Below are 23201 nucleotides of genomic sequence, written 5' to 3' on the forward strand. Positions count from 1 at the left end.
CATGATTTTAGTTCGGGGGTAGTGTGATACCTGTCAAAGCCCTGTCAACTCGAAGAGCGCCCAGCAACCTCACATATGGCACTGTGGCAGCATCAACTTCGTACCAAATCCTCCACCATGGGACATTTCGTCGCCCAACTGCAAACTAGGGGAGATTGGAAACGCATCCACATAGGCTCATGAGCACACGTTATATAAGTCATTGGTGTCTAGGTGACAAGGATGCAGTTCAGCCTGCGTGTGTCACAGGCGACAGCTGACCCGGGAGAGCACTTAAACGGCCGCTCAGGCCGGACTCGACGAGCATTCAGCGTCCAGTTTCGTGGATCCCTATGCTTCCCCAGAGCACAGTTATCAACAAAGCGCACCCAAGTCTCTGCATAGGTTCTTTGGGGGACACAAGCCATCACCTCGAGACCCGTTACAACAGAGCTCGGAAGAGATGAGACGCCATGTGTCTTCGTCACCATCTTTGTGTTCGTTGCCATGATCTGGGATCTAGAATAACAATGTTGCTATGTTGTCGTCTTCATTTTCACTACCAATCTCCTCAACCAACCTTTCAACTGCTTCCTCTTCATCCCTTCGGATCTGCTCGTCAACGAAAACCATATCATCAGGCGGGAGATCATGTCGGTCCCACCCTCTTTTCTGTTATCTTCCTCTGCCCCAACTATACACTTTGCAGTTTGGCTTCTACGGGCATGGATGCCTCTCCTGGATATGGCGATGACGCTTGAGTTCTTACTTCAACTTTCCTTTTTCTTTCTCTTTTTGCCATCTACCCACAGCTTGCTTCCGCCGCTGCCAAGGTTCTTTGGCGTCGCTCTCGGTCCATGGACAATGACTTGAGTTCCGTGACCGTATTCGGCAGCAAGCAAAAGTTCCGTCTCGATGTAAACTTTCATGGAGGGGCGATTCACTGTTGAATCTTCCATCCCTGTGCCTCATTTCCTATCAGCTTGTTTCCAATAGCTCTCATGCTTCGAAAATCCATACAGTTCGATCTCATGCTTAAACTTTAACGAGATGAGCCTGAACAACAATATCTAGGGCGTAGCATCATATGGAAGCTGCCCGGAGCTTTGTTTCGGTCATCACATTCACCAGTGCACCACCTTGCCAGATTAGAAATATGTCATGCTGGTATGTTTTTTAATAACTACCCTCTTTAATCAAGAGGTTGGAGACTGTCGCTACGTTAAGATTCGCTACATAAGAAAGAGCTGAAAGCATAATTCGAGTATCACCACCGCCACAGCGGCTTCTTGACCTTTTCCTCGCCTTCGGGGACGTCGCTCTCCCGCATGATGTTCAAGAAAACCATCTCCAGGGTACCCATACCAACTGTATAATGCGCTAGTCCGAGGCTCGTCTTATGCTGTTCCAGCGTCTCCATCAACCGCCTCACAGTACTCCTCCCATCCCGCGAAACACCGGTCCCCACAGGTACGACAAATCGCACCTGTCCGCCAAGGTTCACGGCGTCGAAAGAGGCCTCGGGGAAGACATCGCGCACCCAGGACTCGACGTTCTGCATTTCGCCGCGGGTGGACCCGGGCGCCGTGCCGAGAACGAGGTGGACGTCGTAGACGTTGCTGTAGCGCTTGCGAAGTTCCTGACTCGTACCGATGGCGAGGATGCGCTTGGACATGATGGCTACGCGAGTAGCGAGTTCGTCGGCTTCTTCCATGGAGTGTGTCTAGTACCGGGGGTGGTCAGCATGCTGCATCCGAGGGGATGTCTAGGGCTACAAGAGCAGGCAGGCTTACGGTGAGGAGAACAGAGCGCCCGGGGGTGATGGAGGAGAGCATCTTCCACATTTCGCGCTTCGCGATAGCGTCCATCGCGGAACTCGGCTCGTCTAGAATAAGGACCTTGGGGTTCCCTGGGGGTAACGTCAGCGTTGGAATGAGCCAAGCCGTAGATAATCAGCACGTACCGAGGAGTGCGATGGCGAGACTGAGCTTCCTCTTGTTGCCACCAGAGAGCTTGTGCGTCAAGCGAGAAGCGTGCGGCGTCAGGCCGACCTTCTTCATGACGAGCTCAACATCCCGGTTGATGTTCTTGACTCCCTTGATGCGGGCGTAAAACTGCAGCTGCTGCCTTGCGGTGAGCTTGTCGAGAGCATCGAACTGCGGACAGACTGTGACAATGTTAGCCGCTGTGATAAAAACGTAGGGTGACGTCTAGCAACATGCCTCCGATGTGTTCCCTCGCCATCTGTGGGTCGCTCTGGACTCCAACGCCTTGCACGGAGATGCTACCCATGTCGGGAACCATGTCTCCTCGCATCATGTTCGTGAGCGTGGTCTTGCCGGCGCCGTTGGGACCGAGGAGCGCCAGAACGGAGCTTTCGCCCATTACTAGAGACACATTATCAACCGCTAGCTTGCTTCCGAAAGACTTTGTAACATGTTGTATGTTCAGTATGTCGTCGCTGGAAGTTTCGGCGCGAACCGTCTTCATCTCGATGTCCTGCCCGGTACTCGGCATCGACTCCTCGGGAGTGACTTGCTTCGTCTTCTTCCACGGCCAAGCAAAAGAGTGCTGACCATCTAGCCAAAGAAGGAGAGGGAACAGGTAGACAACCTGGATGACGAGGAGCATGATCGGGCCGCCGTAGGCGTTGATGGAGCCGGGATCAGTAACCAGCTTGAACTCGCGGCAGCCGACGAGCCAGACGTTGAGGCCGATGGCCAAGGCACGAAAAAGGTTCATGATCGGGAAAAGAAGGCCCAGTGAGTAGGATACGGCATCCAAGACAAGAGTTGGGCTTCCGGCGTTCGGGTTTGTTGCACCCAACTGAAAGGAGTTAGTGTACTTGGACAACGTTGGCCGCTAAACTCGGAGAAACTCACCGAAAATCCAACGACGCTAAGAATGAAGGCCACCATGATGGAACAGAAGGTGAAGCCGAAAGCGGCGAGTTCAGACCTAGCGTAGAGAGAGATGATATAGCTCCAAAGCATGCTCGCCACGCCGTAAAGCCAGAAGACGGGGAACATGTAGCCGGCGAAGTACCAGTTCTCCACATTAGCTGACAGGGCCAGGGTGGCCAACGCGGCGATGATGATAACGATGGTCATATCGATCATGGTGTAGGAGATCCATAGTGGGCCAGGACGGACTCTGTTGGAGTATTGCAAAGCTCTAACATTTTGTAGCTTCTCATATGCCGGGTAGAGTGCGAAGAAGGCTGGGTAGATGGTATGGAGGAATGCGAGGAGCTGTTACGCGATTAGTAAAGCTCTACTGAGAAGCAAGCAAGCGTGACTTACCACTGCTGCGATGAGACCACTGCCGGCATCAAGCTATATCATCGGTCGACGGTTAGTGGTACGTTCCGATTGGTGAGGAGAGGCATAGGGTCGCAGGGCATATTGACTCACAGGAACCGAGCTACTGAAAAAGGCCAGCTGGACAGCAATAGAAACGCCGCTCCTTGCCTGGCTCCAGAGGTTCTGCATCAACACTGGCGTGTCGTAACCGAGCTCGGGATTGTACGCGATCGTGGGCTTCTGCGACGCGTCGCCCATGTAGAGTGCCCCTGGGGCGACAGTCGAGGCGTTGTCATGTACACGCCGCTGGAAGTTTTCAAAGCCGTCTTGAAAAACAAAGTCGGAATCGAAACTTTGAGAGCCATATCTCTTTCCAACGGGGAACTTGTCGACAGTGTGGAACATGCTGTCTCGGGCAGACCGTGGTCCTACGAGCATCGACATGGCCCCCGAGCCGAGCGAATCGGTATAACCTGATTGAGCGAGGTCGACCAACCAAGGCTCGTCAAAGATGGATGGTTCAAAGCTCTGACATTTAGGGGGCACGTATGGGTAGGTATCAATGCCATCCGTAACCATTAGCAGGGAAGTGATCGCCGGCGAAAAAGCCAGGGGAATGACCATGGCGAGGATGTACCACCAGAAGTTGCTCCGGAAGATCATGACGCGCTTGATGGTCAAGGCGCCGAGTTGCTGGAAGAAATTGGTCCTGTTGCCCGAGGACAGTTCACCATCGGACCATCCATCATCCTGGACGAGGGCGAGGGGCGCTGTGTCGGTCTTTGAGGAAAAGTTCGAGTTCCTCTTCTCGAGTTCTTCGGTTTCGTTGGCAACTTTCAGGAAGACGTCCTCGATAGTAGGTCCGGTAACTAGGACGTCCGACAGGCCAGCGGCTTCAAGGGACGACAGCAGATGGGTCGCCGATGTCGAGTCAGGGGTGTTGAAGACAGTCTGCCCTTGATATACCACTGACGGATACTGGGACCGGGGCACGTTCTCGATCTGAGGCACATGTACACGGTATCCTCCTCCGTAAGTGTTCTTCAGTTCCGCCGGGGAGCCCTGGCATTTCAGGTGGCCGCGGGAAACGACGACGACCTGGTCGGCAAGGACCTCGCATTCGTCGAGGAAATGTGTCGTCAGAATGATGGATCGCTTGGAGCGCTCGGCGAGGACAATATTCCAGATGGCCCGACGTGAAACGGGATCCTGTCGATGGTTAGTCGCGAACAGTAGAGGGCAACGATGGGAGGCTTACCATGCCGGTCGTCACCTCGTCCATGAGACAGACCGAGCTTCCACCAGCGAGCATGCATGTCAGCTGAACCTTACGCTTCTGACCTCCACTGAGTGTCCCGACTTGGCTATTCATCTTGAGACTCAGATCGCACGATTCGACAAGTTGTTCAAGCTGCGCCCGAGTGGCAGATCCTCCCTTTATCTGGTCCCAGATTGCAGCGTGTTCCAGGACTGTCAACTGCTCCCATTGTATGTTCTTTTGCGGACAGAAGCCTGTTGCCGGAGAGTTAGAAGTAGTGACCGATGGAAGCATTGCTTGGCGCGAGTGTCAAGACTCACCGATTTGCGACGCAGAGGCGTTGATCCGTATCGACCCACTCGTGGGGCGTTGTCTTCCCGTGATCAAGTCCATTGTCGTTGTTTTCCCGGAACCGTTGATGCCCAGGAGACAAAGGATCTGCTGCTTCTGGCTGGTGAAGTCCAAGGAGTCGACGGCCGTGAAAGAGCGGCGGAAACTGCCACAGCAACAACAGCACATCCGTCTCCAGATAGAAGGGGGGTATGTCTTGGTAAGGCCGGTCACCTCGAGTGCCGTTGTGCTGTCGGCAGCCTTGGAACCCGTCTTGAAGCTGCGCCGTCGGGTGCTAATTCCATGAACGAATGTTTCGATCAGGATAGCGACCAGAGGGAACACAACAATAGTCAGGCACAAGCAGGACCAGAGCGTTCCGATACTTGCCTGATGCACCGCGAGGCCTGGCGTGGGGGGGATGGCGTAGATGTTTGCTGCAATACCAGCCTTCTCGTATCGGGCCAAGGAGTTTAAGACGAAGATGTAGCTGCAACTGGGGAAGACGGCAGAAAAGAGGATAGCCACCAGCGCGGAGATTGGCTCTGCTTGACTGTCGAGGAGCATGGCAAACATGGCCATGCCGGCCAAAGCAGCAACGGCGTAAATGGCGGAGTATCGGACGGCGAACGTGGCACCGAAGACGCAGCCGCTGGTTAGAGCCCATCCGGTAAGGACTTGCCAGAGAATCGGGATGCCAGCATTCGAGGTCGGGAGAAGGAGACTTGAGAAGACTAGGTAGATGCATTAGCAGTCTGAAGACGACTAGACTAGAGAGAGGCGATGGAGAGAACATACTTCCTCCCAAAATGACCCAAGTCGGGAAGTAGATGATGTCGAATGCGATCACATAGCTCAAGACACGGGCAGAGGCTGCGCCGCCACCCATCACATCGATCAGTTGCGACATGCCAGACTCGCGCTCTGAGGAGATCATGCCGACAATGTGGAATACAAGAGAGAGCATGCTGGCAAAGCACACAATTCCCAGCCCACCGAGTATCATGTCGATGGAAGCCCGGCGTTTAATCGCTTTTGCCTGGTCCTGTGATATACGAGTGAACATGTAGGTGTCGGGGACGATGGTCGAGTTCGTGATGGCCTGGTCGACGGCGAGTTGCAGCGGTGTGAACATGTTGCCAGTGGCCTTGCTGGGCTGGGTGACATCGAAGGTTGAGCGGGACTTGGATGAGCTGACCCGGATGGTATAATTCCACTGCCCGTCACCGGTGTTGCTCAGGGGCGAGTCGTTGAAGACGACGGCGGCAAAACAGTCGGTACGTCCGTTCATGTCCGTCGGGCATTTCTCCATTAGCTGCCTCTCGTTCTGAAGCAACTCTACGCGAGCCCTGCTTCCCAGGGGCGCCGTGATGTCTCTGATCGCCTTAGATACATCATCTCCTGCGTTGGGAGACTGGATGAAGAAGAGCTTCGCGCCGTTCGGGATAGATTCGGACAGTGTTTGGGCGGGCGAGGGGCTGCCGACGCCGTACTTGCTGCTCGGTGAGGAGAGACCTGGGAGTCCGAGGGCTAGGGCGAGGACGACGATGGGGATGACCAGGGAGCAGATCAGCGTCGAGAGCCATTGTCGTGTCAAAGTTACTAGCAAGATCTTCTTAGTCAAGGCCTGGGTTTGCCGAAGCCAGAGAAAGGTGCCGGAGAAGATCATCGTGGCTGATGGCGTTGAAGTGAATTGACTTGAAGAGACCAAGAGAGCATGCCGTATGAATATCGACAACTCCTGATGTGGTATTTGTGGTTCAGCAAGTTGCTGAAGACGTAGGATTCGGTTCTAGCTCTTTGCTCCTGACAAGGAGATCAACTCTGATGAACTGAAACTCGGGCTTTAGGACTATGACTAGGGCAGCACTCAGCTCCAGCATTTACCTAGTGGTCTTTGAGAGGCATTGCTCTTAGCCCAGGAAAGCCAATCCCGCTTGGGTTCGAGCGGCTAGCTCATCTCGTGTGGTGTCTCGGCGTCGATTAGTCCAGCAGGCAGCTACATTGCGCCGCGCTTGACTGGCTGCTAGAAGGACGGGCCCAATTCTTTAATCCGGCTGCCTAGAATGCGAAGTAACTACATAGCCTGAAACAGGGATCCCTACGTCTGCTTGCCGGTGGGATGCCATGACTAGCTCACACTACAACCCTCCGGTAGAAGACCTTTTAGCGGTTTTTTTTACCTTGGTTTATCTCGATTCTTCATTTTAGATGAGACGAGAGTTGTGAACAGTGTGGCGTAGACCACCCTGCGAAGGCGAGGAAGATCGCAACAGCAACCGTGCTTTGTTGCATCCATCCCATCGGTTGCTACAGTTCAGTCGCCCCAAGGTATTTCCCGGCTTCCCAGCGCGGTCTCAAAAATAGAGCCCGTGTCCAGTACAGCCTCCAGTCTGGAACGAGTATGATTCTCAGGAGGAATGGAACAAGAGAGGGGCGAGAGACCAGCACAAAAATGGGCTACCACACAAAAGCAACCCTGCGAGTCGCCAATGCGTGCTCCTAAGCGCCGATGACGACCGGAGTGAACAGAGCGGCCCTGCCCACAACTTGACCTTCCATAGCGCCTTAGCCCCAGAACATGATCATTGACATGAAGAAAACTCTGGTTTCGGTGTGCCGGAAGTGTGGACAGGAAGCCCTTGGCGGAGACTCTGCCAATGTCAAAGGATAGGTCGACAGCTGAGAGGCTAGCCGAGTCCGCACCAACATGGCAGAGCTGCGAATGGAGTGATGCTCTCTGCTCCTGAAAAGCATTACTCTCTCTCTCGCCGGCGAAGTATCGATTCGTCACTTGATGTGTAGACTTTTCCGATGATTTTGGATACCCGAGATTCCCTCAGCGATACCAGTAGGAATGGGCCCTTTCGCCCCCTGGGTCATCACCCCCAGGGGCTTCCCCCGCCCACCACAGGGAGGTCGACCCGCGGGCGGGTAAAGAATGACTTAATGATAAGTTAATTGACTGTAGATAGCAAGTTAGCCCAAACTTCAGAGGTGTTCGAACCAGTTGCGATTTAGTAATTCGTATTCAGTTCATTGGAAACCGAGAGACTCGATATGCGTGCTTAAAGTTCATTCATGTCCAGAAGCTGGCCATACGCTTGTATACTTATCTCGACGAGCCTTAGCAGTCATCTCCACTCCCTGAGTAGCTTTCTCAGTCGCAATTTACGACAATAGGCGAATGGTGAGCTCGATGTCGTAGTCTCCGACCCCGCCAGCCTCATCTGGTGGGTGAACTCACGTGGCGCCCAGTGAGATGCCACTATTTTCCATGATTTCACGACCTCCTTGCTTAATGCGAGCTGCCATGATGCCACCACAGTGAGCAGCGCCAAGTCTTTTCGAACTTCATATCTGAAGATAAAACCCTCACCAGCTCCCGGGGCCCATATTTCCATTACTTCCAGTTGAGGCATACGCATAGCAGCTTGACTTGCCTCCAGAAGCAGGCGTTTCAAAGTCGTCGGGCTGGAAGTCAGATCTCCAATATGTGTCGTCAAGGCTAGGTGACTGAGGGCTGGCCAGCCGCGGAGACCACTTGATGCCTCGGCGGGCTCCCCTGACACGTCCCTCGACACATTCTGGAAAAAGTCTTTCGCATCGATGGCGTGACAGAGAGTAAAGTATCGAAGGTTGTAACTTGCATTGACCGCCGCCAATATGAGGCCGTCGTTGACAGACCTGAGAAATCGCGGGTTTCTATGCATTGGAGATTGCGCCTCCCAAAGATGCACTGATTTGACCGTGGCATATTCGCTCACACGTTCTAGCAACATGATGATCGCCTCGTCGCGTGGAAAGTGTCCTGTACGACCGATTGCGTGCCACGGCTCGTAGTTGATGCTTTGGAGACAGCACAGGCTGGAAAGAATCTTCGCTAGTGCCGCCCTCGACAGACTTCTATAACAATGTTGGTTTACTGAGAAGCATCTGATAATGGGGACCTGTGCGAGCTTGAGAGAACCGGAGCTGAGGTCTAGTAAGTTGCCGAGAAGACGCCGTTTGGAGTTCAAGGAGTGTATACGGCTTCGATCATATTGAGTCGGCTCGAGGCGGTGCTTCCAGGGGTGATCTACATCGCTAGGGGAGCTCGCGCTCAACTTGAATCCAATACCTCCTGTGGACGAATCATGGACCCATGTCGAAAGAGAACAGAACATTTTCTTCAGAGCCTGAGAGAAGAGCTTATTGTTTGCCTTGATCGTATCCTTGGTTTCCGGTTCGTCGAACTTATTGGTAGTGTCGTACTCCTCAGTTCTCACATGAAGCGAGATCTTCTTGACGAGATTTCTTCGGTAGCCGTAGACAATTGAGTTCAAATCATCGATATCGAAACCGGGAAATTGAAGCTTCAGGTCTTGGAAATTTTGCGGTTCGAAGAAGGCTTGCCATTCCCAGGAAACCCTTGTCCAGCATGAAAAATCATGTCGTCCATTTCCCCCCTCAAGCTCCTTCAAAATCATCAGTCGAATCTCCGCCGGCAGGGTTGCCCAATGAAGATTACTGTTGACGTCGTCCAGCGAGTACGTAGTCTTTGAACGTAGCTTCATATTTCCCCTTTTAATGATCGTGATAGGGAGTCGGTATGTTGAGATCTCGAGATGGGATGGGATTTGGTATGTAGCGGTGTAAAAGCTTGAAAGCTCAAGATTGCACGCAAAGAGGAATTTCTGATTTTGGCGGGCGGCTTCGGAGACTTTTACCTGTCCAGGTTATTGGGGGACTCATCGTGTGGCTTAGCTGAAGTTGAAGATACGTATTCGATAAAGCTTAACATGCCTGGAAATTTGCGAATCGCCACTTCGATGTATGGGCGAAATAAGGCTAATGTGGTGGGCTTTGAGTAATGTACTGGGCACACAGATGATATTAATAGGAGTGAAGGTGAGCCAAAGCAATTTGTGTATCCGAAGTATTGGCTATGTCTGTTTAAACACTGTCGGTAACACAAGAGGTTGGATATCTGTTTGAACTAGGTGAATTGAGGCTATTCACAGTGGTTCAGTGTCTTGGTTTTTGTTTTTATTGCACACCCAGCTTTACCTGTACAGCTAGGCCCAGATTTGTCGAATCAGATGTCATGGGAGCACAGAACAGATGGCCGTTGGAGAAAGGACATATTGGCCTTGCTCAGCCAAGAGGCTTGGCAACCGTCCAGGGACTACAGCACTGCAAGCTTCGTCCTAGGCTGTATGCTTTGCAGAGACTTTGGGCACTTCAAGTCTTCTGTGCGCTGTATAGCGTTGACTTGAAAGGTATTCGCACGCGTTCTCACCTGCTTTGTGCATACTGACTTAATTGGGACTGCCCAACTACTGTGTAACAAGACTTGCTGAAAACACACAAGTGGGGCGGTACTAGTGACACGACGTCACAGACACCCCCACTACCGATAAGAGCATCACGTGCATTCTGCTTTATCGATAGGCACAGGGTGCGCGGGAATTCTTTGTCCTTGACGTCGGCCACCCGAATTTTAACTCAATTACTTGGGGCTTGCGGCATTCTCAACGCGTCAACACCAGGATCCACAGCACAACGCGCCCACGATGAGCTCATACAGACCCTCGTATCCGCCTCGCAGAGGCAATGGCAGCCACAACAACTCAAGAGACAATCGTAACCATGGCCGCTACGATTCGCGCCCATCCCATCATCCGCCACCACCTGGAGCTGGAGACACCTGGCGCAATCCGTGGCCTGAGGACCGTGAGTACCTGCGACATCGCCGTTCTAGCAGATCGCGATCCCCTCCACGGCGTCTCAACCATTATGATTCTTACAAAGGAGCCCATGCAGGCCGCAGATCCGGAGCCTTCGATGGCTACAGACCCGATACCCGCCCACCCCAAGGCGACTTCACCTTTCGGATGGAGAAGCCCACTGGCGTAGGCGAGGCCGCCACAGGAGATTCATATCGTCCCTATCAGGGTAATGACCGGCGAAGGGCTGGACGCGCCCGTGGCGGACCCTTTCGTGGTCGCGGACGAGGCGCATATCAGAAGATCATCCCGGCCGAGCGCGAGCTCTTGCGCGCCCGTCGCGATGGCGTCGACGACGAGAACCTGGTCGCCGAGGGCGATGGCGGCATAGTCTATAGAGATGTTGACGAGCTGTCGGATGACGAAGAGGCTGATATGGAAATTTCTGACAACTCGGACGGTGAATCGGGCGAGCCTTCCACCAAGCGCGCCCGCCGCTCGGGCAACGATGAATCGGGCAACAGCATTCCCAAGTGGTCCAATCCCGACCCGTACACGGCCTTGCCCCCGCCCGATGCTGCCGAGCGTAAAAAGAAGGATATGGTGAAGATGATTCGGAAGGCGCGAGTGGACGAGACTGCCGCCGACAAACTCGCTGCCAGCACAGAAGCAGAAGAGTTCATTTCATTCGATCTCGACGAACCTGGCGGCAACGACAACGGCAACGCCGACGAAGAAGAAGAAATTATCCTCCCGCCGTCCGAACCACCCTCTCCCCCCTCTCCTCCTCCTCCTCCGCCGCCTCATCCTGCACCCCCTGCGCAGGCGTCTCACGACATCGCTAGAGAGCCTCCTTCTGGACCCCGCGCAGATCGCGACAGCCGACCTGCCCCCAACGCATCGGCCGCCTCGACAGCACCTTCTACGCCCGCCAATAAGCCCTCAAGCCTGCCGCCTAAGCCCCTCGTGGCCGACGACGCTTTAGGCTCGCGGAAGCGCACCGCTGACGACCACATCAAGCCTCCTACGTACGGTCCTCTGAAGAAGGTTAACAGGATGCCTGTCGGCGGCGCTATCTTGCCAGAGTGGCAGGTCACCAAGGACGAGGACCCCACCCCCTGGATCCAAGCCGATCATTCCAAGACTTCTGACATGAGCGTCTGGTGAGTTGGGACGAATTTTGTCTCTGGCCCGACACCGCATCTAATCTTCCACAGGCTTCACAAGGAGATTGTCGACTTCTACGAGGTTGTCCGACCCCGCGACTTCGAACACGAGATGCGAACCCAGCTTGTGGAGCGACTCCGCAGATCCCTCAGAACAAGTCAGTTCTATAGGGACTGTGACGTACGACCCTTTGGGTCTTACATGTCGGGCTTGTATTTACCTACAGCCGACATGGACTTGGTTGTCTGTGCGCAGAGTTGGCTTAATGGCGCCCATTCAAACTTTTTCGGCATCAGGGCGCTCAGAGCATTTGGCAAGTTCCTCTCCCAAAAGAAGATCACCCACTACAACAGTATGGAGTTCATTGCCAGCGCCAAGGTGCCTCTTGTGAAGTACATCGACAGCATCACTGGCCTCAGAGTCGACATCTCGTTCGACCGCCTTGATGGTCCTCAAGCTGTCAAGACGTTCGCTGAGTGGAAGGAACAGTTCCCGGCCATGCCCATCCTCGTCACCATGATCAAGCACTTCCTCGCCATGCGTGGCTTGAACGAGCCCGTCAACGGAGGCATTGGTAGCTTCACCGTGACCTGTATGGTTGTCAGCATGCTGCAGCTCATGCCCCAGGTCCAGAGCCGTAACCTCATTCCTGAGCACCACCTCGGTGAGATGCTCATGGAGTTCTTCGATCTTTATGGAAACAGGTTCGACTATGTCAACACGGCAATCCGTATGAAGCCCCCGGGGTACATGCACAAGGTACTTTTTCAACCTATTGGACTTGTTGATGGCTCTTTTTTAACCAAGCTTGAACTGCAGGCCCGCGTCCGTGAAGTCGTGTACAAGAACACAGATCGAATTTCCGTCATTGATCCTAACAACCCTGCCAACGACATCTCTGGCGGCTCCAGCAATGCCGGCCGAATCCTGGAAGAGTTCAGCATCGCCCACAGCATGTTGAAGCAGAGAATCAACGAGCTTACCCAGCAGAGCTCCCGCGTCAAGAGATCTGCCAGCATTCTCGAGACCATCTACGCCGGCAACTACTCTTCATTCCGTCTTCAACGCGCGCATCTTCGCAAGTTGTACGACGCCAGATAACGAAGCAGTATCATCAGTCTTGTGTGAGATTGTCCGAGATCGCCGTCCAAACTATTGACACAGGGAGTCTGTGGACTTGACATGATCCGTCGGAAGGAAACGAATTATCTCAGGGTACCGGAACCATTGCTTTCATTGCTTAAAGGGGAGGAAGCAGCAAAGCTCCAGCTTGGAGACGGAGTCAAGGAGAGGCGGCTATTTCTTTCATACGATACCCACTCCACCATTTTCCCTTGTCATCGGACTCGGGGTTGAGCCGTCGAGCCGAACTTGGGCTTTATTTTTCAAGTTATCACTTTGTTTTGTGTTCATTTTTCATTTTTGTCGTCCGAAACGAGTTGTATGATAAAACGTGGAGGGTTTGGGGCGGCCACGAGGATTGACATTACAGGCCCGGTCTCTTCCGCGTCGTGCGCGTATCTCGCCACACAGCCGCCCCCTTCTCAAATCTCTGCACCAGCTACCACAGCATCGGGCCCAGCCCTAGTGGGCGTCTCTCAAATGAACATGGACTTTTTTTCTTCATATCACTGCTTACACGCTGCTAGCTAACCGATGCAGTGTTGCCGTTTCATCAGGGGCGGGATGCAATCCAAGCATGAGCTGCCCTGTCTGCCCGCCTGCCGTGGCCCTGGCGGCTCTCGACGCTTGGCCTACTTTTTGGTTTTACGCTGATCAGTCACAGATATCATGCAGCCCTCTTTCGCGAGATGGCTGCACAGCGACGAGGGGGGTCCTCGCAGCCCCGAGATCGTGGGATGCTTGGGCCCGGTACAAGGACTCGCACAACCAAATAAACACTCTCCAAGCCAGTGCTCTTCGGGGTGCTGGTGGCTTTTCTCATCGCATACTGTGCCTCGGGCACGGGTGCGGAGAGGGAACGGCAAGTGAAGAGGCAAGATGAAGGGTGCTACGAATGAAAAGCGGGAGAGAGAGAGGGGGAGCCATCTGCCGTCTCATATATGAGCATCGTGCCCGTGCGAACTTGAGAGGGACCGGACTGCCTTGACTACGTATCTCAACCTCATCTGAGCATGAGCACGAGCTTGGACACAGGGGGCAGACATGAGTGAATCAAGTACAGCGGGCTCCCCTTTCCTGCCGAGAGTGGCTCCGTACAGCCTCATGTGTCTCTGATGACAACCGAGTTGATCCCGCCTCTCCCCGAGCAAAGTGCTCCCGACGGAACGGATAGGCGAAGGGGTCATCGTGTTCTGGCACCTACCCTTGTACCTTCACGTGCCATTTGGCCCATGCAGGTAGGTCCGTGAACTTCTGGAAGTTCCGCAGACCATCTCTTCGAAGGCTCGACCTGGGCCCATCTATCTGCTTGCTGGTCTCTCACTCGGCAGTTGCCCAGTCCTACGCGTCCGCACACTATTGACGGGCGTAGTGGCAGAGGGCAAGCAGAGGGCGAAGAGCCGTGAAGTGAACAATGGGAGGCATTATCGGTTCAAAGTAGCATTGACAATAGGGTCGCATGTGTAAGTAAACGAGATCCGAGTTCGTTTGGTCTCACCTGATAATCTGGGTCATGTGCTCCTGCAAGTCCGGCACGAGTAGGGCAACATGCAATCGGTGCATGCGCCTCGTTACCGAGATGCAAGCCTGGCATGGTTGGGTGACGCGAAACCTCTTTCGACCCGTACAGGCGTCGGACCGGGGTGACATGGCCCATCCAGACGGTCGGCATAACAGGCAGGGTGGGATACGACCCAGGAAGGCGTACGGAACATCAGAGCGATCAGAATTGAGATGACAACTGGGCCCTTCGGGCGGTACTAAAGCTCTTTTCCTGTGACTCCAGAGTTCAAGGTGATTACCTAGACGACCGTCCATCGTCGCCTTTGGTGTGTAGCACCAAGCGAGGGGCCGGATACGGAAAAAAGAGGATAATCAGCTTGGCAGCTCAACCCCGACACCACCCTCGGGGCAACGTTGCAGCGTGAGAAGCCTTCAACCCTATCAGACAGCTTGGAGCCGGGCCTTCTGAAGGATTCAGTGCTGCTTCAGACTTCGGTAGGGAGGGAGAAAACTTGTTGGAAAGGCATTGTCGGGTTAGTAGTTCGTCGTGTGCAGCAACTGGGCGCGTCGATCTCCGGCGGAAAAGGCATCAAGTGACCCCCTTTGAAGCGGGAGAAGGGGGGCGGGTGGTCCTTCTTCGGTACGTCTACGGCGTACATCGGCCGGGGCAGAGTTTTCTCTCGGTCTCGGTTCAAGGAGCGGGACCCAATGTCGTAAGGTTCATCTTTGACCGTTTGACAGGGAAGAAAAAGCTTTCCCTGATGAGAGTGCCAAGACTGGCTTGGCGGAATCGGATAAGGCTAGAGTTAGAGAAGGAAAATTCGAAAGAATCAGGTGCAAGCAAAGTTGGACGACGTTTGGCGGGCGATGCCCCTCAAGCGGACCATTCAATAATCGCGTAGCGTAGCGGCGGGCGAGGGCCCCCGGCGACTATGCCGGGGGCGCGCTGGGGGCCGGGGAGAGAGGGGGCGGACACACTCAATCTTGACACAGAAGTTGGCGCTAACGCTGCATCGGTGGGCTCTGCCTTAGGTAATGCGGTCAGAAAACCAACGACGACCAATGAGTTTGTGACAAATCCGCAAGGAACGGAGGAGGATAAGATTCGAGACAATCGATATTTAGATGGCGGCGGCGGAGTTGTGTCTGCTGTATCTCCCAGGCCGAGACGAATGGGAAAGGGCCTCCTCTCTGTCGCAGTAGGGATAAACAGTCTCGAGGCAAGTCAGTCGAAAGCCGTCAAAAGAGTCGAATGTCAAGATTGGGATCGTTGGGAGGTGTGGGTCCAGGTTAGCCCGAGTCGGAGAGGTGGTCCGAGAGATGACCCGCCAAACAAGAACAGAACCAAGCTGAGGGGCCCGCAGCTCGGGAGGCTTTCCCCCGCAAGAGGCCGCGGAAGCATATTGTTTGAGAACAATTATGAGCTGACAGAGAGGGTGAGGACAAGTTTTGGTACTCACAGGCGGCACAGGCCTAAGACGAAGCGGCCGTTGCCCGTTGCCCGAGTCGAAGCTCCTTAGGGAGCCAACCCCCCCTTTCCCCCCCAAAAGGGCTACTTGTGTGTGCATAGCTAGCTAGCCGTTGGAAGGGCACGGGCGGCGATTTGCTCGGCGGATTTGCTACGGAGACAGAACTGGGTGCTTGGGGAGGTTCGAGCTCATCCCTCAGCGAAGAAGTGGGGAGGCCGGAACCAGTGAAGGAAAGGGTCTCGATTTGATCGCGGCAAGGCGGAGGAGGTGTGGCGTGCGGAAGAGGAGGGAGGACGGGCGCTGTGCAGTAGTAGTTGGGGCACGAGGCAGGCAAATTGCAAATGGCGGCGGCAGCCAGGCGGCAGTGGACAGTGACGATGCCTTTCTGGTCGATGGCTGCTGAGAGGAGCATGTACAGACTGCCACGTCCAAAGGGGGTCGATGTGAGATGAGGCGGGGGTGGCTTGAGGATGACTGCGTCGGCGACGAATGAGATGGTGTTGACGTTCGCTTGTGAGTAGTGGGATTGTGGGGTGAAGGATCGGGTGGAATGGGGTGAGATGTGGGTGTGTGACTGACTGTGACTGTGCCTGTGCCTGTGAGCTGATGGGAAGGAGGTCAGAAGAGAGTATGAGACGACTGATCGGGACGTAGGAGAGGTCGGGGAAGCGGGAGCCTTGGAGCAATGTTAGAGTCTGACGAGGTGGGGCCATCAAACAAGACGGACCGGCATGGGGGGGGTTTGGGGAGGAACTGGTTTATTTTACAGGACGCTTCGTTCCTTCCTCGGTTTCGCCCTCACCCTTGCCCTCGCCCTGCATTGTCCCGTGATTATGAAAAATAAAAGGAATCAGGAAAAGAAATGCCAACAACCAATCTCCTGCGTGTCTTCTATTCCTCTACTGACCGTGTTCGAATGAGAAAGAAATATTCCCTTGGCTGGCAGGCTGGCTGAGTCGCAGCGTCGTCCCTTGCTCATCTCCTTCTGCAGCCCACAGCACCCGTGGCATCTTTAATACGATGTATGTTCTGGACTTACGGGTGCGTCCTGCCTAGGTCCTGGGTTCTAGGTACGAAAAACTGGCGGAGTTCTGGGCCGCGTCATAAGGAACATCCACAGGCGATTAGCTGTTGAATTGTGCGTCATATCCATGTTGGTCGCCGTCTTTTCTTCCGAAGCAATGAACTGGCGACAAACGGATGTTCTGTATGGTCGGACCAGAGCCCGACTAGACATCCAGACACTCACTGACTGGCAGCCGCCATCGGTGCCGAACGATGACATGTCCCTCAGAGTTTTGGATGGTTGACAAGCCAAATTTCGGTCGTTCACTTTTTCATTCATTCCCTTGCTCGTTCCTACTCTATCTATCTACACCTTACGAGTGTATTCGGTCTCATGTACAATGTATGTATGTGTGTCCCCGCAGCCTGCTTGCCTATGCGATCGGCCACCTGCGTTGAGTTTGACTTTTTTGTGGCTTTTTCTCCTCAGTCGGGGTGGGGGAAGGCGTCCACGAAGATTGGCCCGCTGGTCGATGTGGGTTCATAGGGGGGAAAACTGGCGCTAACCCCTGTCAGACCTGAACCGTGTGTCGAGAACTCACGCGGGAGGCAGGAGGGGCAGGCACGGCACGGCAGGGGTCAATCAAGACCGAAAAGAAACGGCAGGAACCGGGGAGGGCACGTACCTCTCCGCAGCTGTCGCGCCTGGACTTGGTTGCAAGTTGCTTGCTTGTCGAGCTCGACTAAGAGCAGGTACCTACGGATACTGCTAGTAATTCAACTCACAATCTATATTCATTTCTTGTGCATGCAACCCGGCCTGGTCCACCAGCAAACCAAATGAATGTGCTACTAGTAAGAATCAAGTTTTCGCACCTACAAGAAGGTCTATGTACGGATGGATACCGAAGAGATAACCACAGCAGCCTGGCCAGCCCATCCATGTTCTCGGTCGGTCCACTGCATCGTCAAGGTCCTCGTTTCCAGGTGGACGGAGAGATACAAGCACTGAACATGCCGGCAGTACAGCATACAACAACACACAACAGCACAGAGCAGAGCAGAGCATGGCGTACTGGTGGTGACTGCCAGCACCGACACAAGGGGAACACGGCATAAGCCACCAGGCTCCCAGAAGCCAAGATTTCTGCTGCTGCCACCTACGGCTGGCTGGCTGCCTACCTACTCAAGCGCTTAGGTAGAGTACCTAACTAAGGTAAGGTGTCTAAAGTAAGGTAGGTAGGTAGGTAGAGGGATGGGACCTGGCTGAGCTTTTTCATCTCCGTTCGGCTCGCTGCAATGTTGCACCGCAACCTGGTCTCCAACACCACCAACACGAACGAAGAAACAAGTGCGCCGTTCGCTTGCCAGCATCAACAATTATCCAATCCTGTCAGCAACTCGACTCTCGGCATTTCGTCTCCTACACCCAGACCTAACGATCCTTGGAGCCCCGACCCTCCCCGGGCCACATCGATGGGTGCTCTGGCGTTTGAGACCTCCTGATTCGCCGTATCCATATTCGAACCTGTGCTAGTCACGGTGTCCCGACCTTTGCAGAGAGTAAAATTTCTGGTCCTAGACCAAGGCGCTGATGGCCCAGTTGCCGCATTGTCTTTGCAATCACAGTCAACGCCGTCGTCCAACCCGTCGTCCAACCCGTCGTCCAACCCGTCATCGCCCAACATTCAACACCCGACAGGAACCGCCGAACCGGCCACCAAAGGATTGATCGTCCACCCCCTTCGTTGTCTCTCCGCATACGCGTCCTACCCATGACCCATCAGATACCACGGGACGGGCAATCCTCCACATCAACCTTGTTTACCCCATGCGCCAACCTTTTGCATTCGGTCCGTCCAATCCCTCTGCCAGGGTCCCCCCTTCGATAGCCTCGACCGGCCAGCCCAATGTCAGTCGACGCCGCATCCTGGTACGACGGGGGTTCGTCCTCGTTAGTCGGTACCGCCATGCCACTCGGAGTCTATTGCACGACATGTCGACGGTCGCCCCCGATCTGCGTCCAGAGGTACACGCAGCGGTACCGTTTCGAGCACTCACCTCCCTTTCGCCCTCTACATAAAGTTTCGGCCGCGCCCACCTGCAAACTCGTCCAAAAGGTCAAGAAAGGCCCCCCTCTTCGTTGACGCATCCGACCTCACAATCTCATCTCGTCCTACCGAGACACGACGGATCAATAGAAGCGAATCGCCACTGAATACAACACCAGAAACACTCGCCTTCGTGCGAAAACCGCCACCATGTATCAGGCGCAAAACGTTTACTTCATCTGCGGCTTCGCCGCCATTGGTATGTGACCACTGACCGGCCCTTTCGTGACTCCTGTCCGAGCCTACACAAACAGTACTGACTGCGATGTAGGCGGTGGTCTCTTCGGCTTCGATATCAGTTCAATGAGTGGTGTCCTTGGAACTGAGGCCTACAAGCGATACTTCAACAACCCTGTATCGTATGCTCAGGGCGGTATCACAGCTTCCATGCCGGCCGGCTCCCTCGCCGGATCTCTCGTCTCGTCCTTCATTGCCGACAAGTACTCCCGCAAGGTCGCCCTCCAGTTCTCCTGCATCCTCTGGATCATCGGCGCCATCCTGCAATGCGCCGCCGTCAACGTCGGCATGCTTTGCGTCGGTCGTGTCGTCGCCGGCATGTGTGTCGGTATTGCTTCTTCCATCGTCCCCGTCTACCAGTCAGAGATTGCCCCCAAGGAGATCCGTGGTCGCGTTGTATCGCTCCAGCAGTGGGCCATTACCTGGGGTATCCTGATCCAATACTTTATCCAGTACGGTGCCGCCCAAGGCGTTGGAGGCGGCCCTACCGACCCCAACCAGCCGACTGCTGCTTTCCGCATTCCCTGGGGTGTGCAAATGGTCCCCGCTGTCATCCTCTTTTTCGGTCTTTTCTTCTTCCCCTATAGCCCGCGTTGGCTCGCCAGCAAGGACCGCTGGGACGAGGCCATGCAGGTTCTTGCTCACCTCCACGGCAACGGCGACGTCAACCACCCCAAGGTCCTAGCCCAGTATCAGGAGATTGAGGAGGCCCTTCGCTTCGAGCGCGAGGAGAACATCAGCTCTTTCAAGGGTCTTGTTGCCCCCCGCATGTACAAGCGCGTTCTGCTTGGCATGAGCATCCAGATGTGGTCCCAATTGTGCGGCATGAACATCATGATGTGTAAGTATCTCGACTGCGCGTCCCAGCCTTCTGCGACGGAAGTTGACTAACACGCTCTCCAGACTACATCGTCTACATCATGCAAGGAGCCGGTATCGGCAACCCGCTCTTGACTGCTTCTATTCAGTACATCATCAACGTCTTGATGACCCTGCCTGCCATCATCTTTATTGACAAGCTCGGCCGTCGCCCTTTGCTTGTCGGCGGATCCTTCATGATGATGACTTGGCTGTTCATTTCCGGCGCACTTCAGCAGTACTACGGCCAGCCCAACACTGCCGAGACGCAGACCTCCGAGAATGAGACCGTCTCCTGGATCGTCAAGGACAACTACTCGGTTTCCGCCGCCATTGTCTCTTGCTCCTACTTGTTCGTCGCAACTTTTGCCACCACATGGGGTCCTGTTTCCTGGACGTACCCTGCCGAGATCTTCCCCAGCAAGATCCGTGCCAAGGCCGTCTCCCTGGCTACCAGCACCAACTGGTTCTGGAACATGGTTTTGGCCTTTGCCGTTCCTCCTCTGTGTGAGTCAACCTATCGTCGTCGTCGTCGTCGTCGTCGTCGCCTTATCGTTACGCAGATGCTAACCAGTGATGTGCAGTGTGGAACATCAACTTCAAGATGTACTACATCTTCGCCACCTTCAATGCCCTCGCCTTCCTCCACACCGCCTTCTTTGCTCCCGAGACCAAGGTAAACCGACTTTTTGACTCCTGTTTTTAAAACACCGCTAATTTGCTGTTACAGGGCTTCACTCTCGAGGAGATGGACGACGTCTTCAACTCCGGCCTTCCCGCCTGGAAGAGCCACCAGGTCAAGTCGCGTCTCGACGACCTCGAGAACGAGATTGCCGCCGGAAACGTCAAGGTTGGCCGTCCCAACAACAACACCGAGACTCAGCCGGTTGCTGCCGAGCCCGAGAAGTCCGCGCTCTAAGCCAGGCATCTTCATCGACCTATTTACTGTAATATCAGCGTGGGGTGTATGTAGCAGGAAGTGTTTGTAATGAATGGAACCGGCCGTTTGGGAGGAGGGTGCCAAATAATTTCATTAGCGGATGGATGAATATGCGGAAGATACCAGAAACCGTTCATGTGCTCAAAAACGTTGACTTTGAGTCTCACTCGCTTTGGAAGTTGGACAATATCATTTTTTTAATCACAACAGCTGCCGCAACATCAGCCTCGGTTATGCCGTTTGCGCAAGAATATAAAAAAAAAAACAATTCTCGAATCCAATTTCCGGGCCTGAATATCAGCGGCGTGCCTTCTTTTGTCGTCTCATAGTTTTGGGGTGCTGCAATCGGCGCTGAGACTTCCCAAGTCCCTAGTACACATCCTCTTGAAGCTTGGACATCGATTCCGCTGCGCGGTTCAAGCATGATAAGACTTAGCCGAAGGGAAATCATGGGGCGACGTGGACAACAAAAAAACATATCGCTTTACCATCCCTCTCCCTTTTTCAGCTGATCTATCCACCGTAGCATTCCGAGCCCTCCACGGCCCTGATTCACATCACTCGCACTCTAAAAAACGATACCACCGCCGTCAACGACCAAGTCGCTGCCGTTGAAGTAGCTCCCTGCCCTCGAGCAGAGCAGGACGACGACGCCGCCGAGCTCGTCGGGTATGCCCATCCTGCCGGCCGGGTTCCGCGCGGCCCAGACCTCGCGGGCCTCGCGCAGCCCCTCGCCCTCGTTGAGCACGGTGTCCATGTACCCCGGGCTGATGCTGTTGACTGTGATGCCGTAGCGGGCCCACTCGGCGGCGAGGCTGCTCTTGAGCTGCAGCAGGGCGCCCTTGCTCGCGTTGTAGGCGGCCTGGGGCTGCGGGAAGTTGACGCGGTGGGCCGAGATGGAGGCCGTGAGGACGATGCGGCCGCCGCGGGCCTGGCGGACCATGAGGCGCGCGGCGGCCTGGGCGCAGATGAAGGCGCCCGTGGTGTTGACGTCGAGGATGCGGCGGAACTGGGCGGCGGGCATGTCGAGGGCGTGGACGCAGCCGACGACGCCGGCGAGGCAGACGAGGTAGTCGACGCCGCCGAGGTCCGAGGCGACGCGGTCGAAGACGGAGGCGACGGCGGCCTCGTCGGTGACGTCGACGGCGTGGGCGTCGACGCGGGTGGCGGGGAACTCGGCGCGCAGGGCGGCGACCTGGGCGGCGGCGGCGGGGGAGGAGACGTCGAGGTCGAGGAGGGCGAGGCCGGCGAGGCCGTGCTGGAGCATGGCGCGGGCGACGGCGTTGGCGATGGCGCCAGTGCCGCCGGTGATGACGGCGGTGCCGGGGAGGGCGAAGCGCGTGGTGGGGTCGTCCGCCGCGGAGGCGGTGCGGGACGCGGAGGAGCCTGGGAGGGAGGGGAGGCCGGTGGCGAGGGTCATGGAGGGGAGTTGGCGGCTTGCAAGGTCGGCGCGGGCGGTTGGTTCGGCCATTGTGTGTGTGTGAGTGTGTGTGTGTGTGTGTGTGTGTGCGTCCGATAAGAGGAGATGAGATGAGATGAGGTGAGATGGGGATGGACGAAAGTTTGTAGTCCGAAAGGGAGGGGAGTGAGATTTTCTGGTGAGAATGGGTGTAAGGGAGAGAGAGGGAGAGAGAGAGATAGAGGTGAAATTGAGTTTTCCTCAATATCACGTACGATGTATTTTGGATGGTCCGGGTCGTCAGAGGGTTCTTTTCAATGCGTCGTCACCCGGGGGGTGAGGGTCGATGACAGGGTGGCAGAACGCCGTGCGGCGGCGGCGGCGGTGTTCGGGCACCTAACGGAGGACTGTCGTCCGATGCGGGTCTGTTCAACCCGGTGGCGGGGTTCCGAGTGCGGGGGGGGGGACCCTTGGGGTTCCCTGGATGCTGGGGTACGTCACCGGTGCTGCGCATGGGGGGTTAGGGGGGAGGAGAGGGGGATGAGATGCTCTCGGGGGTGGGGGGGTTTCTGGACATGTGCGCGGCATACACCGAGGGATTTCGGACCACTGTCGAGCGACAAACAATGTGACGTGTTACCCTTATGTTCCCTCGTCTCCTTTCTTTCCTCTCGTCCCTCTCTCCCTTCGCCCTTTTGAGATTCATCCTCTTCTCGGTAAGGGGCCTCGGATTCCGTGTTGCTGCGCCCTGTGGGCGGTACGATCGCGATTTGCTACGAGGAATAGAGAGGGCCGGTCACCACCACAAATCAC

General features: G+C 55.2%; 6 protein-coding genes across 6 annotated transcripts; 2 read left to right on the plus strand and 4 right to left on the minus strand.

Moving 5' to 3' along the window:
* Positions 1–1246: 1246 nt before the first annotated feature.
* On the minus strand, positions 1247–6538 carry CH63R_06499 (ATP-binding cassette sub-family A member 9; the record flags this gene model as incomplete). The annotated part of the gene is made up of 10 exons (XM_018301474.1): positions 1247–1702; positions 1773–1888; positions 1943–2146; positions 2178–2805; positions 2862–3230; positions 3282–3314; positions 3393–4490; positions 4540–4793; positions 4860–5603; positions 5668–6538. 10 exons carry the CDS (start codon positions 6536–6538, stop codon positions 1247–1249), a joined length of 4773 nt encoding a protein of 1590 aa, XP_018159324.1.
* A 1465-nt stretch (positions 6539–8003) lies between these two features.
* CH63R_06500 (F-box domain-containing protein) lies at positions 8004–9425 on the minus strand (the record flags this gene model as incomplete). The annotated part of the gene is made up of 1 exon (XM_018301475.1): positions 8004–9425. The coding sequence occupies one exon, from the start codon at positions 9423–9425 to the stop codon at positions 8004–8006; it is 1422 nt and encodes a 473-aa protein (XP_018159325.1).
* Positions 9426–10500: 1075 nt separating this feature from the next.
* Positions 10501–12845, plus strand: CH63R_06501 (Topoisomerase family protein; the record flags this gene model as incomplete). The annotated part of the gene is made up of 4 exons (XM_018301476.1): positions 10501–10763; positions 10823–11740; positions 11795–11901; positions 11971–12845. The coding sequence occupies 4 exons, from the start codon at positions 10501–10503 to the stop codon at positions 12843–12845; spliced, it is 2163 nt and encodes a 720-aa protein (XP_018159326.1).
* A 2997-nt stretch (positions 12846–15842) lies between these two features.
* On the minus strand, positions 15843–16848 carry CH63R_06502 (uncharacterized protein; the record flags this gene model as incomplete). The annotated part of the gene is made up of 3 exons (XM_018301477.1): positions 15843–16514; positions 16566–16591; positions 16746–16848. The coding sequence occupies 3 exons, from the start codon at positions 16846–16848 to the stop codon at positions 15843–15845; spliced, it is 801 nt and encodes a 266-aa protein (XP_018159327.1).
* A 2256-nt stretch (positions 16849–19104) lies between these two features.
* CH63R_06503 (High-affinity glucose transporter) lies at positions 19105–20968 on the plus strand (the record flags this gene model as incomplete). Its single annotated transcript, XM_018301478.1, has 5 exons — positions 19105–19153; positions 19226–20032; positions 20095–20556; positions 20634–20725; positions 20780–20968. 5 exons carry the CDS (start codon positions 19105–19107, stop codon positions 20966–20968), a joined length of 1599 nt encoding a protein of 532 aa, XP_018159328.1.
* A 589-nt stretch (positions 20969–21557) lies between these two features.
* Positions 21558–22460, minus strand: CH63R_06504 (Short chain dehydrogenase; the record flags this gene model as incomplete). The annotated part of the gene is made up of 1 exon (XM_018301479.1): positions 21558–22460. One exon carries the CDS (start codon positions 22458–22460, stop codon positions 21558–21560), a length of 903 nt encoding a protein of 300 aa, XP_018159329.1.
* Between the last annotated feature and the right edge of the window lie 741 nt (positions 22461–23201).

This window comes from Colletotrichum higginsianum, chromosome 4, assembly GCF_001672515.1.
Source record: "Colletotrichum higginsianum IMI 349063 chromosome 4, whole genome shotgun sequence".
NCBI classification, from domain to species: Eukaryota; Fungi; Ascomycota; class Sordariomycetes; order Glomerellales; family Glomerellaceae; genus Colletotrichum; species Colletotrichum higginsianum.